Genomic DNA, 12,010 nt, shown 5'->3' with positions numbered 1-12,010 from the left:
CTGTTTCCATTTCTCCAGTTTTGTACTGCATGCAGAGTGGCTTTTTTGGGTTTCCATTCCAGTTCCTGGCTCCATATTTGTAATTTGTGGTCTTTCTGTACTTGGTGAAGGTTGATCTTGTGTGTATGACCGAGGTGAGGTATTTAACTAGCATGTAGGTTTGTAAAATACCTCACCTTATTTGTTGTGTTTTCTCAATAGGACATGCATTGGTGGTGAACTGCTGTCTTTTTTATAAGTAGGGCTATTGCGCCTGGTGGTAGAGGGAGTTTGTGTTGCTGTTATTGAGATAACACCAGAATATCTTTTTTTGTATGGTGAGTTATACGGGGCATATTCTAGTTCTACTTTGTACCCATTACTGAGGGTCAGAGTGGGGGTGAGGTTAGCCTTGTGACCGTCATGTGTAGTGTGTCACACATGTGGGAACTATCTATCAGATGTATCCCGACAGAAAAAGATTGAGAACCAACCCTTCTTCTGATGGCAGCCATGCTCTTCTATAGGAGCCGAAAGGAGCCGTGCAGCCTCAGTTCTGTGTTACCCCATCTCCATGTGCTGGGAAAGCTTTCACCTAAGCAGAGGCTTCCCGGGTGCATGGAGATGTCAGCAAAACTGAACCTAGAGGGCGCCTTTCTGCTCCTGTAGGAGAGCGTGGCTGCCATTGGGAGGAAATCTGAAACATATTTTCACTGCTTGGGGGAGGAGGGAGGGACTTGAATGCAGCAGACTATTCTGCCTGCACTGGCTTTGGGGAAGTTTGAAAATACTGCCTCCACAGCTGTTCAAGACACACAAAATTAGAGAATTTATGGGTGAAAATTGGTTTAAGCTGAAAATGAAGTCCCTAAGCATGTCTCATTGCTCTGAAATTTGTGGCACCTGCTCAGTAAGATAGAGAATGGAGGTGGAAGAGGTAAGGGGGACAGACAGGAAGAGGAGGCAAACAGGGGAAAGAATTACTGGAGATGGTGAAAAATCTCAGACTTAAGAAAAATGAGAAGAGATTTTGAGGCTACAGTAGCCCTGGGGAATTCTGTGCTACTGTGGGGTACAGAATTTGCACAAAATTCCCTCCTGTGCAGAATTTCCATTTTCTGTGCAGAATTTGGCAAAAATGGAGCAGGCCCCAGCGTGCCACGAGCATAGCCTGTCCCACTTGCGTCAAAAATATAGACCCTGCTGAGAGTGAGGCTATGTGTAGATGTATGTGTAAGACTGCAAGCCTGGGGGGTGAGAGAGAGCACGTATGAGAGTGCATTGCTGTGGGTGCTAGAGAGAGGGAGATTGTGAAGGAGTGTGTATATATGTGAGAGATTGGGAGCTGGTGTGTATGAAAAAGAGATTGTGTGTATGTGAGGGAGTGAAGGTGCTTGCTTGTTAGAGAGTGAGCTTGTGTGATGGTGTGGGTATGTGTGAGAGAGAGAACCTGTGTGAAGGGATATGTGTGTGAGAGAGAAATAGAGGGGGAGCTTATGTGTAAGGGGAGTGTGAGAGAGGGAGCCAGTGTGCAGGTGTATGTGAGAAAGAGACATGGGTAGCCTGTGGGAGGGTGTATGCGTGAGTGAGAAAAGGAGCCTGTGTGGGTGTGTGTGTGTGTGCAAGAGAGAAGAGAGAGAGGGAGCCTGTATGAGAGTGTGTGCGAGAGAGAGAGGGAGCCTGTATGAGGGGGGAACTGTGTGAGAGAGAGATAGAAAGGGACAGGAAGCCTAGGTGAGGGGCAGTACTGAGAGAGGAGGTCAAACTCTGGGAGTGGAGATAAGAGGAGAAGGGGGAGAGAGCAGCAGGTGGAGGAGTTGGGGCCTGCGAGGTCAAAGTGAAAGGAGACTGGCCAAGGGAGAAGAGAGAGTAGAAGGGATACTCTTACAGTGAACTTCTAGGGAAATTCTGCTCAAAATATTTAAAATTCTGCATCTTTAATAACATTTTTCTGTATTACATTTTAAATTAGTTACTTAAAGACTGTCATGTATATTGTGTTATTTTGACCAACATAAAGTATGCAGAATTTTAAGATTTTGTGCATAGAATTTTAAATTTTTGTGTGCAGAATTCCCCCAGGAGTACTACAGGGAGAAGAAAAATGCATAATGGAAATCATGAAAAGAGAAAATGGATAGGAAATGGACAACTGAAAGAATGAAAAAGAGGTAGAGTAAAAGATATCTGTTTATGCATACAACAAAGGCTGTGAAAATATTTTTTTAAGGAAAAGATTTAAATAACTCAAAATAAGGTAATATAGCTTATAGTAGACAAAGCAATTTAACAGAACAGCATGGAAAAAATTAAGAACACAGAGCTTTTCTCCAAGACACCATAGGTAGACCTGGTGCATCCATGTACAGTAAAATCAAAGCTGATTGATGTTTAGCCACATAATCTGTTGTTTCTTTTTAATACATTGGTTTTAGCCCACAAAAATGCATGTGCCCCTTCTTCTCTGTTAGAATAAACCTTTACTGCCCTTATAGAGAGTGTTCAGTTTACTTAAAGTTCCCTAATATTCTTTGATCATTTTTTTAGTCTTCGCATAAGAGTGTTCAGGTCTGCATCCAGTGTGAGCTGCTTCTTTTTTCTTTGAATTGTCACATTGATTTCTCCCTACCATTGCTTGTCTCATCAGCACTGGATCTTTTCAGATTCTTCTTGAAATGCTTAATGTGCGCCCAGCAACCTCTCCTGGGTGCCCGTTCTCCCGACGCACGTCCAGCCACCTCTGTTGGGTGCGTGAGTCTATATTTAAATGAGAGGTTGCGCTAAAAGGAGGCACTGGGGACGATTTCGCGCCCCTAGCGCCTCCTTGGCCCAGGAGAAGTGGCTCTGTCACCTGCTATCAGCAGGTTCAGGAAACCGCCGCTCAATTTTAGGAGCATCCATTCTCCTAATCAGACCAACCGGCACATTTTTATTTAATTTTAAAATGTTTTTTGTACATTTTTGGTTCTTCTGACTTAATATTGCTAGGATATTAAGTTAGAGGGTGTACAGAAAAGCAGTATTTTCTGTTTTTCTGTACACTTTTCCGGGCTGATCATAAATTAACACCTGCCCTTGGACGCACATTTTACTTTTTGAATCCCGGGTGAATGTCTAATAGGCTCATGAACATGCATTTGCATGTGATGAGCGCTATTAGTTTTCAGGGGGTTTGGCTGCGTGTTTTTGAGGCACTAAATCCCTTACAGTATAAGGGGTAATAGACGCCAAACATGTGTTGAACGGTGCGCACGGCCCAGCACACTTTACAGAATCAGCCCAGTTGCAGTGCTGCTAGTTTGCCATGCAAGCAGTCTAAAACCACACTCACTGGGATTGAAACTGGAGAAAATATGCCTGATAGGTACAACTCATTTTAATATGAACCAATAAACTGTTTGAACTGTTACAGACAGCTGCAGTAGAAGAAGCATTTCTGGGTGAGAATGTAAAGGTAGCAGTGTGACCAAAACCCTGAATCTGATTTGAAGTCTTAATTCCTTGTTTCCTGTTTGGTTTTTCAGTTGGTGCCATTATCTCCCATTCGTGTCTCCAGCAGCCGACTTCATCAAATTAAACAGGTGAAAGTTCATTCCACTTTTCCTATTGATAACTTTCAAGAATCAAGAAAACCCTGACCAACTGGTTTTTGTTTCATTTAGATTTTCTTCAGATCTTTTGATGCTGAAAACCGAAGTTCATTGTTTATTAACTAAACATGTAGGATGGATGGTGATAGTTCAGACTTCCTAAGTATACCTCAGCCCTGGTCTAGAGGGTTTGTTTCTATAAGAGGAAAAGGCATTTCAGTTTTCATGCTCTTTCAGATGTCAGTAAGCGGGAATTTGATTTATTTAAAAAAAAAAAATAAATAAATAAAAATTCTAGCATGCTCATCCACATTTTTGAGCAGGGTACGTACAATATTAAATTCGTAAACATATGTTTAGGTCTGTAAATCAGTTTATGATTGTATAATTGTAATCTGCAATGAACATTTATTGTGGCTTTTGCAAACTATAAGAACTTTTAAATAAATAAAAAGACATAGCCACATCCAAATAATATCCAAACAGAGAAACAATTATAAATAACACTGGAATGTGTATATTGACCTTCAGGTGAATTTGTCTATTTGATATGTGCCTAAGCTTATTCTTGAGATTACAGCTGTAATTATGATAATTATGAGAAGAGCAAATCATAGGCAAATATAAAATATCTGTCAAGTGTTCATGCCAAATGCTTGCCTAAAAAGTAAGGTTTTAAGTAGTTTCTTAAACATTCCAAGACAAACTTCTTGTCTGCAGCCCTGAGACATTAAAGGTTCTGGCATGGGTGTCCGCTAGTCACACTTGCCACAGAGAGTGAATATCTAGGAAATTACACTGACGAGATCTTAGTGCTCTGGAAAGCATATGGATCTTCAAAAGTGAGCTAAGACGAATGGGGGCATCTTCATGCAATATTTTGTGAATTAAAAAGATGTTGAATTTAATTCGGTACTGGACTGGCACATTGCAGAACTGGGGTGATATGCTCTTGTAGTCTGGTACCTTTCAATATTCTGGCAACTGAGTTTTAGACAACTTGGATAGCTTTTGTGATAGATAGTGGTAACCCGATATAGATGGAGTTATATTAATCAAGCCCCAATAGGACCAAGGCATAGAGAAAAGTGTGAATGTCATTATGACAAAGAAATGTTTTTTGTTTCATTGCTAAGCAAAGTTTATAAAATGCACTTCTAACTATGGTCTTCACTTGTAAATTTAATAAGAGATTGGATTCTGAGACTACTCTTAGATTTGTAACAAGTTGAACTGTGATGATAGACCACATTTAAGGACAGATGGTATACTATCAAGAGGGACTAGACTAAGAACCATTAACCCTATTTTCTCTACTTAAGCATTTGCCTGTTATTGGACATCCATTGCCAAATGCTTGTTAGACATGTTTTCACCATCAATAATGCATCAGCCACTGTGGTTGAAATGGGAACAAATAGTTGAATATTATCTGCATATAGTCTGTATTCCACGCCCGTATTTACAAGTTGAGGACAGAGTGGGTGGAGGTAATACTTGTTACAAGTATCAAAACCTCTCCTAGCAGCAGAGTCTCAATACTATATGATGGATGAAAACTAGAGATGTGAATCGGAATCGGTTCAGTTCCGATTCAAATCGTGCACTTTTTTTCGTCCGGCAGGTTTTTTTTTTATCGGCTGCGCCCGATCCGATAAACAAAAAACCCACTCCGACCTTTTAAAACCGCTCCCTTAGCCTCCACCATCCTTCCGACCCCCCCCCCCCCCCCCAAAACGTTTTAAAATTACCTGGTGGTCCAGTGGGCCCCGGGAGCGATCTCCCGCTCTCGGGCCGTCGGCTGCCACTAATAAAAATGGCGCCGATGGCCCTTTGCCCTTACCATGTGACAGGGTAACCGTGCCATTGGCTGGCCCCTGTTACATGGTAGGAGCACTGGCGCCGACTAAGGGAGCGGTTTTAAAGGGTCGGGGTGGGTTTTTAGGTTGTGTCCTAACTCCCGTTAGTGTGCACTAACCTGATTAATGATTTTTTCATGATAAATCGGTGGAATTTCTATTGTATCGCACTCTTTAACGATTAATGACGATTTAAAAAATATCGGACGATATTTTAAATCGTCGAAAAACGATTCACATCCCTAGTGAAAACCAAACTGGAATTTGTCAAGCACTTTATTTGTGTCTAGAAAATCTTGTTTACCCCTTCAGTGTTTTTCACTAGGCATGGCAATGATGATATTGGACAGTAATTTGCTAATCCAGAAGAATCTAGTTTTGGGATTTTCAAAATGGGTCGCATAGATGCCTGCTTCAGTTGAATTGGTAAACACCCTTCCATAAGTGATGCATTCACCGCAGCAGTGACAAATAGAGCAATTTCTGCTCTTAACACCTTTAAGATTTCTGTAGAGCATGGGTTTAAGGGACAAGTAGAGTTATTTATTGATTCAATGATTTGAATAATTTTGTTACTTGTAATTAGATGGAATGACTCCCATTTGGTATTAATATCATTTAATGGAACCGTGGGTAACACAGTACCCTTTAGGAATTAAAAACAAACTTTTTTTTTAATGAAAAATACTGTGACAGCATCACATTGTGAAGATTATAATTTACTTGCTTTATTATATCCAGTAGCAGATGTTCAAGACAACAGCTTTATTGTTAAAAAAAAAAAAAAAAAAAAAAAAAAAGGTGCCAGCTCAATGAATTCTGGTAGTCGATTTTTGTGAGGATGATTGATTGTAGAACCAAGCGGAAATCCTGAAAATGCAGAAGGGGTTTCATCTTTTTTAGTACTTGTAATTTGAAGAAGCATTCCTTAGTCGTGTTGTTTATAAATCTTTTGAGGTTAAGCTGGTTGTCCAGGAGCACACCCAGATCTCTTACGTGAGCTGCGGTTTTGTAGTTGTCGGGTATAGTGGAAGGCGAGTTGGGGAGGGAGTGGCTGTCCCCCTGAGAGATGATGAGGATTTCCGTCTTGTCCTTGTTGATGACTACATTGAGACTGGAGAGGAGCGTGATGATTTCATGGAAGCAGCTGTTCCAGAAGTTTAGGGGTTTTTGTAGCGATTCTGTAATAGGGATGAGAATTTGCACATCATCCACAAAGAGATAGTGTTTGATCTTTAGCTTGGTAAACAGGTGGCAGAGAGGTAGGAGGTATATGTTAAAGAGTGTTGGTGAAAGGGAAGATCCTTGGGGGACTCCCAGATTGGAGCTGACTGGGTGCAATTCTTTGTTATTTATTTTTACCTTGAAGGCTCTGTTGCCGAGAGAGGATTTGAACCAGTTGTGAGCGGTACCTGTGATACCAATGTCTGCGAGGTGGTCTAGAAGGATAGTATGGTTGACCGTGTCGAAGGCTGCAGAAAGATCTAGAAGAACAAGTTCTTGACCCAGTTCTCTAGATTCAATCAAAAAAAGAAATCAATTAAATTTGTCTGACAGGACCTTCCCCTGGTGAATCCATGCTGCCTTAGGTGAATGGTTGTTTGACTTGAAACTCCATGAGTTAAGAGACAAATGAACATTGGAGTCAGATTTGTGATCTTTTACAACAAATTTAAATTTAAAAAATAAATTAAACATTCATTTGGGACCAAAGAAAACACTAGGATGAATATCTGAGGGTGGGACAAGGAGCACAGGAAATATGACAATTTATCTAGTTATACACTGTTTCTTATAATTTCTGTGGAATATTTTGAGAAAAGCAGTTGGAATGGTTGTTAAGTCTTACACACGTTAATTATAACCAGGAAGTCAGATGTGCCATTATTTGGTTAATCATCTAGCTGACGTATGGCATGTCGAGTTACATATGTCACTATTAATAAACATACCTTCATATAACTGTTTCCCATAAAATAATTAGCTGCTTTGTACCATCATCAGTTAATAGTAGCACCTGTTAATTCAGGGGGCACAGGAGGACAACCACAGGGTTAAGCTCAGATGGAGGTGACTAGAATAAAAATTGAGTGGCTTGACAAAAGTTTCTAATGTTTGGGTTTGTTTGGGTTTTTTTGGGGGGGGGGGGGGGGGGAGGTTTGTCTTGGGACCAAAAGCCACATTAACTGCAATGACTAAGTCACCAAAAGAAAACCTTTTTGTTTTCCAGTAGTAGAGCAGAGGTATTAACAACAAGCATTGGAGAAAGCTAAACAAAGTGAAAGGAAAAATGTATATAAATAACGAGAAACTGTTCTAAAGAAAAAAAGAACTCTGAATTTACATTATAAGAGTCATAAGGACCATCAGACTGAGATTCAACTATCAGTGGAAGTGATAAGACAATTTTCCCTAGTTGTCATTAGGTGAAACTTCCCCTATCATTCTTGACTACACTAGGTCTCCCACCTTCACGGCCTGTTGACTGCTAACCACACTAGACCTTTTGCCAGACCTGTGCAGCATGTTATGTTTCCACTACATGGGAGCATACTTCCAGCCCATGAGGCCATTGGAATCATGCAGGAATGCCACACTGGGCCTTTCACTAACCCATGCGGCAACTTTCTATAAGCCTGTGCAGCCCATTTTCTTACCACCATATGGGGCATTCTTCCAGCCTGCTTGGTCACCAGAGTCATTCATATGCCTGCGCATACCACTGACATCGACAGACAGATGCCACTTTCTGGGAACTTAAGCTACTCGTGAGGGAATTCTGAGAACCTAAGCTAGAAGGAATAACATCAGTGTTGGGTGGATGTGTGAAAGGAGCAACTGTGGGCTGGCCTAACTGGACATGAAGAAAGCTGGAAAAGTCTGCATTGGCCTACCCAGCCAGAAGAGATGAGATGCAGCATCTGCCTTGGTGTGCATCTCCCAAACAAAGGAGGGAGAAGTGGGGATCTGGTAGCCTGAATGAGCATAGTAGACAGCGAGTTTGGGGAAGGTAAAAGAGAGTTTGGGGTCTTTCTAAAGAGTGGGTGGCAGACAGCAAGCTAAGGTCTTGCTGGGGTTAGGGGAGAGAATTGAGGGAGGGGTTTAAGCCTTGTGGAGGGGAGAGAGAGAATGGGATGGGGGGGAAGTTGAGCCTGGTGGGGCAGAGAGAGAGAACTAGTGGGGTGAAAATAATGGGAGGGGGTCAGCCCTGGGGGAAAGGGGGAGGTAATGAGCAAACTTGGAGACTGACTCAATGGGAAAGAGAGAGCAAGCATGGGGGAACGGGTTCAAGCCATATGGGGAAGGCAGCTGGGGAGAGTTGTTGGGTTTGGGGGAAGAAAGACCAATCTAGAGGGACCAAGTCTTATGATGGGAAAATTCTGTATTTCAGAATAGTAACTTTCTTTTTGTATTGCATTATAAATCAATATTTACACTAAGGTAGTGATTATATTGTGTTATCTGAAGAAATAAAAGCCTGGATTCTCTAAGACACAATATTTTATCGCGAGAGGGATCCAATATCACAGGGGAGTGGTCCTTTGCCCCTCCCCAACAAAATATTGTGGTAGATTCACCATGTTCTTTTGTCTTGATGAAAAAGTCTGCAAGACAAAAGAAATCAGCAGAGGCCTTGGCAGAATGCAGTTGCGGACCCCAGCACATGGGCCATTGCCTTAAAGGGCTAAGTGGCCCAGCACAGCTCCCCACTAGAATTTTTCAAAAAGGTAAACGAGGGTCTTCTTAGAGCTCCCACGCCCACCCCAAGGCTGCCAATTGAGGTGGCCCCGCGCAAAAAAAGGAAAAGAAAATAGTTAACAGTGCCGTGCAACTATGACCCCCAACCACCCATCTCCTTATTAAATCACACCTCCCTTTACAAATAGAGACCCCTTTCCCCTATAAAAAAAAAATAAAATTAGGATAGTAGGGCCAGTCCCCTCCATCCCCAGTTGTCAAAAAATAACATTGGTGATCTAGTGCTGGGCCTGGTCAGCGCCAGTATCTAAAATAGCGCTGACCAGACTTTGCCCCTGTTATGTGACTGGGCAAGGTCTGGGGACAGGATCATAGTCAAGTCCCTGCTATTCTCCTGCTTTCCCACCCTTAAGTCCCTGAGTTCCCATTGTTCCCCTGCTTTCCGTCCCCATTGTTCCCCTGCTCTCCCACCCTCCATTGTCCTAGTCTCTGTTCTCCTGCTTTCCCATCTCCAGTGTCCGAGTCCCTGTTCTTCTCCTGCTCTTCCACCTCCCAGTCTCCAATTTTCCCATTCTTTCCCTAGTCTCCCAACCCCCAGTCCCAATTTTTCCCCTGCTTTCCCTCATAGTCCTCAAGTACGATTCCCCTTTCTTCCTTTGTTCTCCTATCCCTATCAATTAGCAATTAAATAGTCATGAAGTTAGCTCTTCCTAACCACTACCATTATCACCATAGTTTTTCTTTTTCTTTTTTCCTCCTTTTAGTTTTGTAACGTAGCAGCCAATTATTTACTATCTTAGTTCATCTAAATTTTTACGTTATTGATCATGTTTACCCATCACGGTGTTTATTCATGTTTACCCGTCACGGTGTTTATTCTCACGAATGGACTCTGACTCTTCTAGATTAAAGCACCATTAAGCTTTAACCCGTACGCACTATGTTATCACTTTGTATGTATTTATTTCCTGCCTTCTCTTCCTTCCAGCTTCATGCAAGCCTCCAAGTTCTCTTACCCTGTTGATTGTAACTTTTTGACTCATTCCTACCTATTGTTTACCTTTCGTTTACTTGAATTGCTACCCCAGTTATATTCTTGTTTATTGTAAACCGATCCGATATGGTTATTTACTATGAAGGTCGGTATATAAAACTGTTAAATAAATAAATAAATGTTATTAATTGTATTTTTATTCAAACTTTGTTTAGTTGTTTATTTTTATGTTTTTATTTACCGTAGTTTATTTTATTTTACATTATTTCAGTTTCTATTTTATTTTAAGTGAATATTGATTATAAGTATATTGCTGTAAACCGTTTTGATCAATTTTTTATATTGGTAAACGGTATATAAATACGTTAAATAAATAAATCAATCCCTCAGTACCCCAGTCCCCATCTGATCTTTCTACCAGTCTCCATTCTTCCCTTGCTCTCCCACCCCTCAGTTACCATTTTTCTCACAGGACAAGCAGGATGGTAGTCCTCACATATGGGTGACATCATCAGGATGGAGCTCAATCACGGAATACTTTTGTCAAAGTTTCTAGAACTTTGGCACCTACTGGGCATGCCCAGCATAGCACCAACCCTGCATCTAGCAGGGGTCCCCCTTCAGTCTTCTTTTTTCCACGCAGCAGTAGCCACGCGGGTTAAGGAGCTCTTCAGAGATTCCTGACAGGAATTTTTCCTCACGGAACTTTGTTAGAAAATTTCAAAAATTTCTACCCCACAGGGGTCCCCTTACCCGTTTGTGGTCGATTCCCGTCGAGTTTTCCCCTCGTGGCCTACCAGCCATCGACCGCACTGTGCCTAAATTTTGTTGAGGCCATGGCGTCGGGTTTCCGTCCGTGCCCCAACTGCACTCGAACAATGTCCATCACTGACCCTCACACGGCCTGTGTGATGTGCTTGGGGTCCGGCCATGATGTCCTTCCTTGCACCAAATGTGCCCAAATGACATCAAAGGGTCTCAAGGCTTGGCTCGATAAGATGGGACTTCTCTTTCGGCCAAAAACCCCGACTCCATCGATAGCTTCGACGTCGTCTGAACCAGGGCCGTCCACGTCGTGCCAGCACTGGGAATCCGCTGCTATCCGCCCGGCCTCGATGACTCCACGGGTGTTGACCCCCCTCTGTTCCTCCTCAGGAAAAACACCGAGGTGAACATTGAGAAAAACATAGATGCCGTCATCGTAAAGCTCAGGCCACTGATACGGGTAAGCCCTCGGCATCTACGTCGTCTGAGCCACCGACAAAAAAGTCCCGTATAGAAAAGGCCTCATCCTCTTCTGTCTCTGGGTCACTGAGGTGTTCCCCACTTGGACAGGTGCCGGGAGCCGCGATTCCATGCCCCAGGTTTCCGTGAGGAATTGGATCGGATGATCCAAGAGGCCATCGGCAAAGCTCTCCAAGGCTTCCAGCCTCCATCGATGCCGGTGCCGATTCCTCCTCCAGCCACCGATCCGATACCCATGGTGCTTGCACCGCTATTGGCAAGAATGGAGAAGTTAGTCGGTGCCTTTCCACCGGTGGATCCGAGGGAACCGATGGACCCGATTCCTTCCTCACCGATTCCATTATCATCAGAGGAGGAAGAAGAAGAAACACCGCTCTTCATTCCACCATCAGGTGTGCCGCCGCCAACACTGCCATCAGTGTCACCGATGCCTTCGATGCCTCCCTCGATGCCTTTGATGCCGCCCTCGATACCTCCATCGATGCCGCCCTCAATACCTCCATCGATGCCTTCAGTTCCTCCTTCAAGGCCATCAATGCCTAGGCCAGGGCCTTCAGGAATAACTCCGTTACGTCCTTCTGAAGAACGTTTGGGAGCGGGTGATGACCCTTATGATTCTTGGACCGATGATTCATCCCAGGATT

At 42.9% G+C, this 12,010-nt stretch overlaps 1 protein-coding gene across 5 annotated transcripts in view; it reads left to right on the top strand.

The window, feature by feature from the left end:
- LOC115094027 (protein FAM122A-like) overlaps positions 1–12,010 on the top strand; it is a 210,949-nt gene that overhangs the window by 33,562 nt on the left and 165,377 nt on the right. For all 5 annotated transcript variants that reach the window (XM_029606655.1, XM_029606657.1, XM_029606654.1 and 2 more), the window contains exon 3: positions 3,504–3,560. In XM_029606655.1, the coding sequence (XP_029462515.1) occupies positions 3,504–3,560 (57 nt within the window). The remainder of the gene's footprint in view (positions 1–3,503; positions 3,561–12,010) is intronic.

Source organism: Rhinatrema bivittatum, chromosome 6, assembly GCF_901001135.1.
Source record: "Rhinatrema bivittatum chromosome 6, aRhiBiv1.1, whole genome shotgun sequence".
Classification (NCBI taxonomy): domain Eukaryota; kingdom Metazoa; phylum Chordata; class Amphibia; order Gymnophiona; family Rhinatrematidae; genus Rhinatrema; species Rhinatrema bivittatum.
This window is presented reverse-complemented; position numbering and strand designations above follow the sequence as displayed.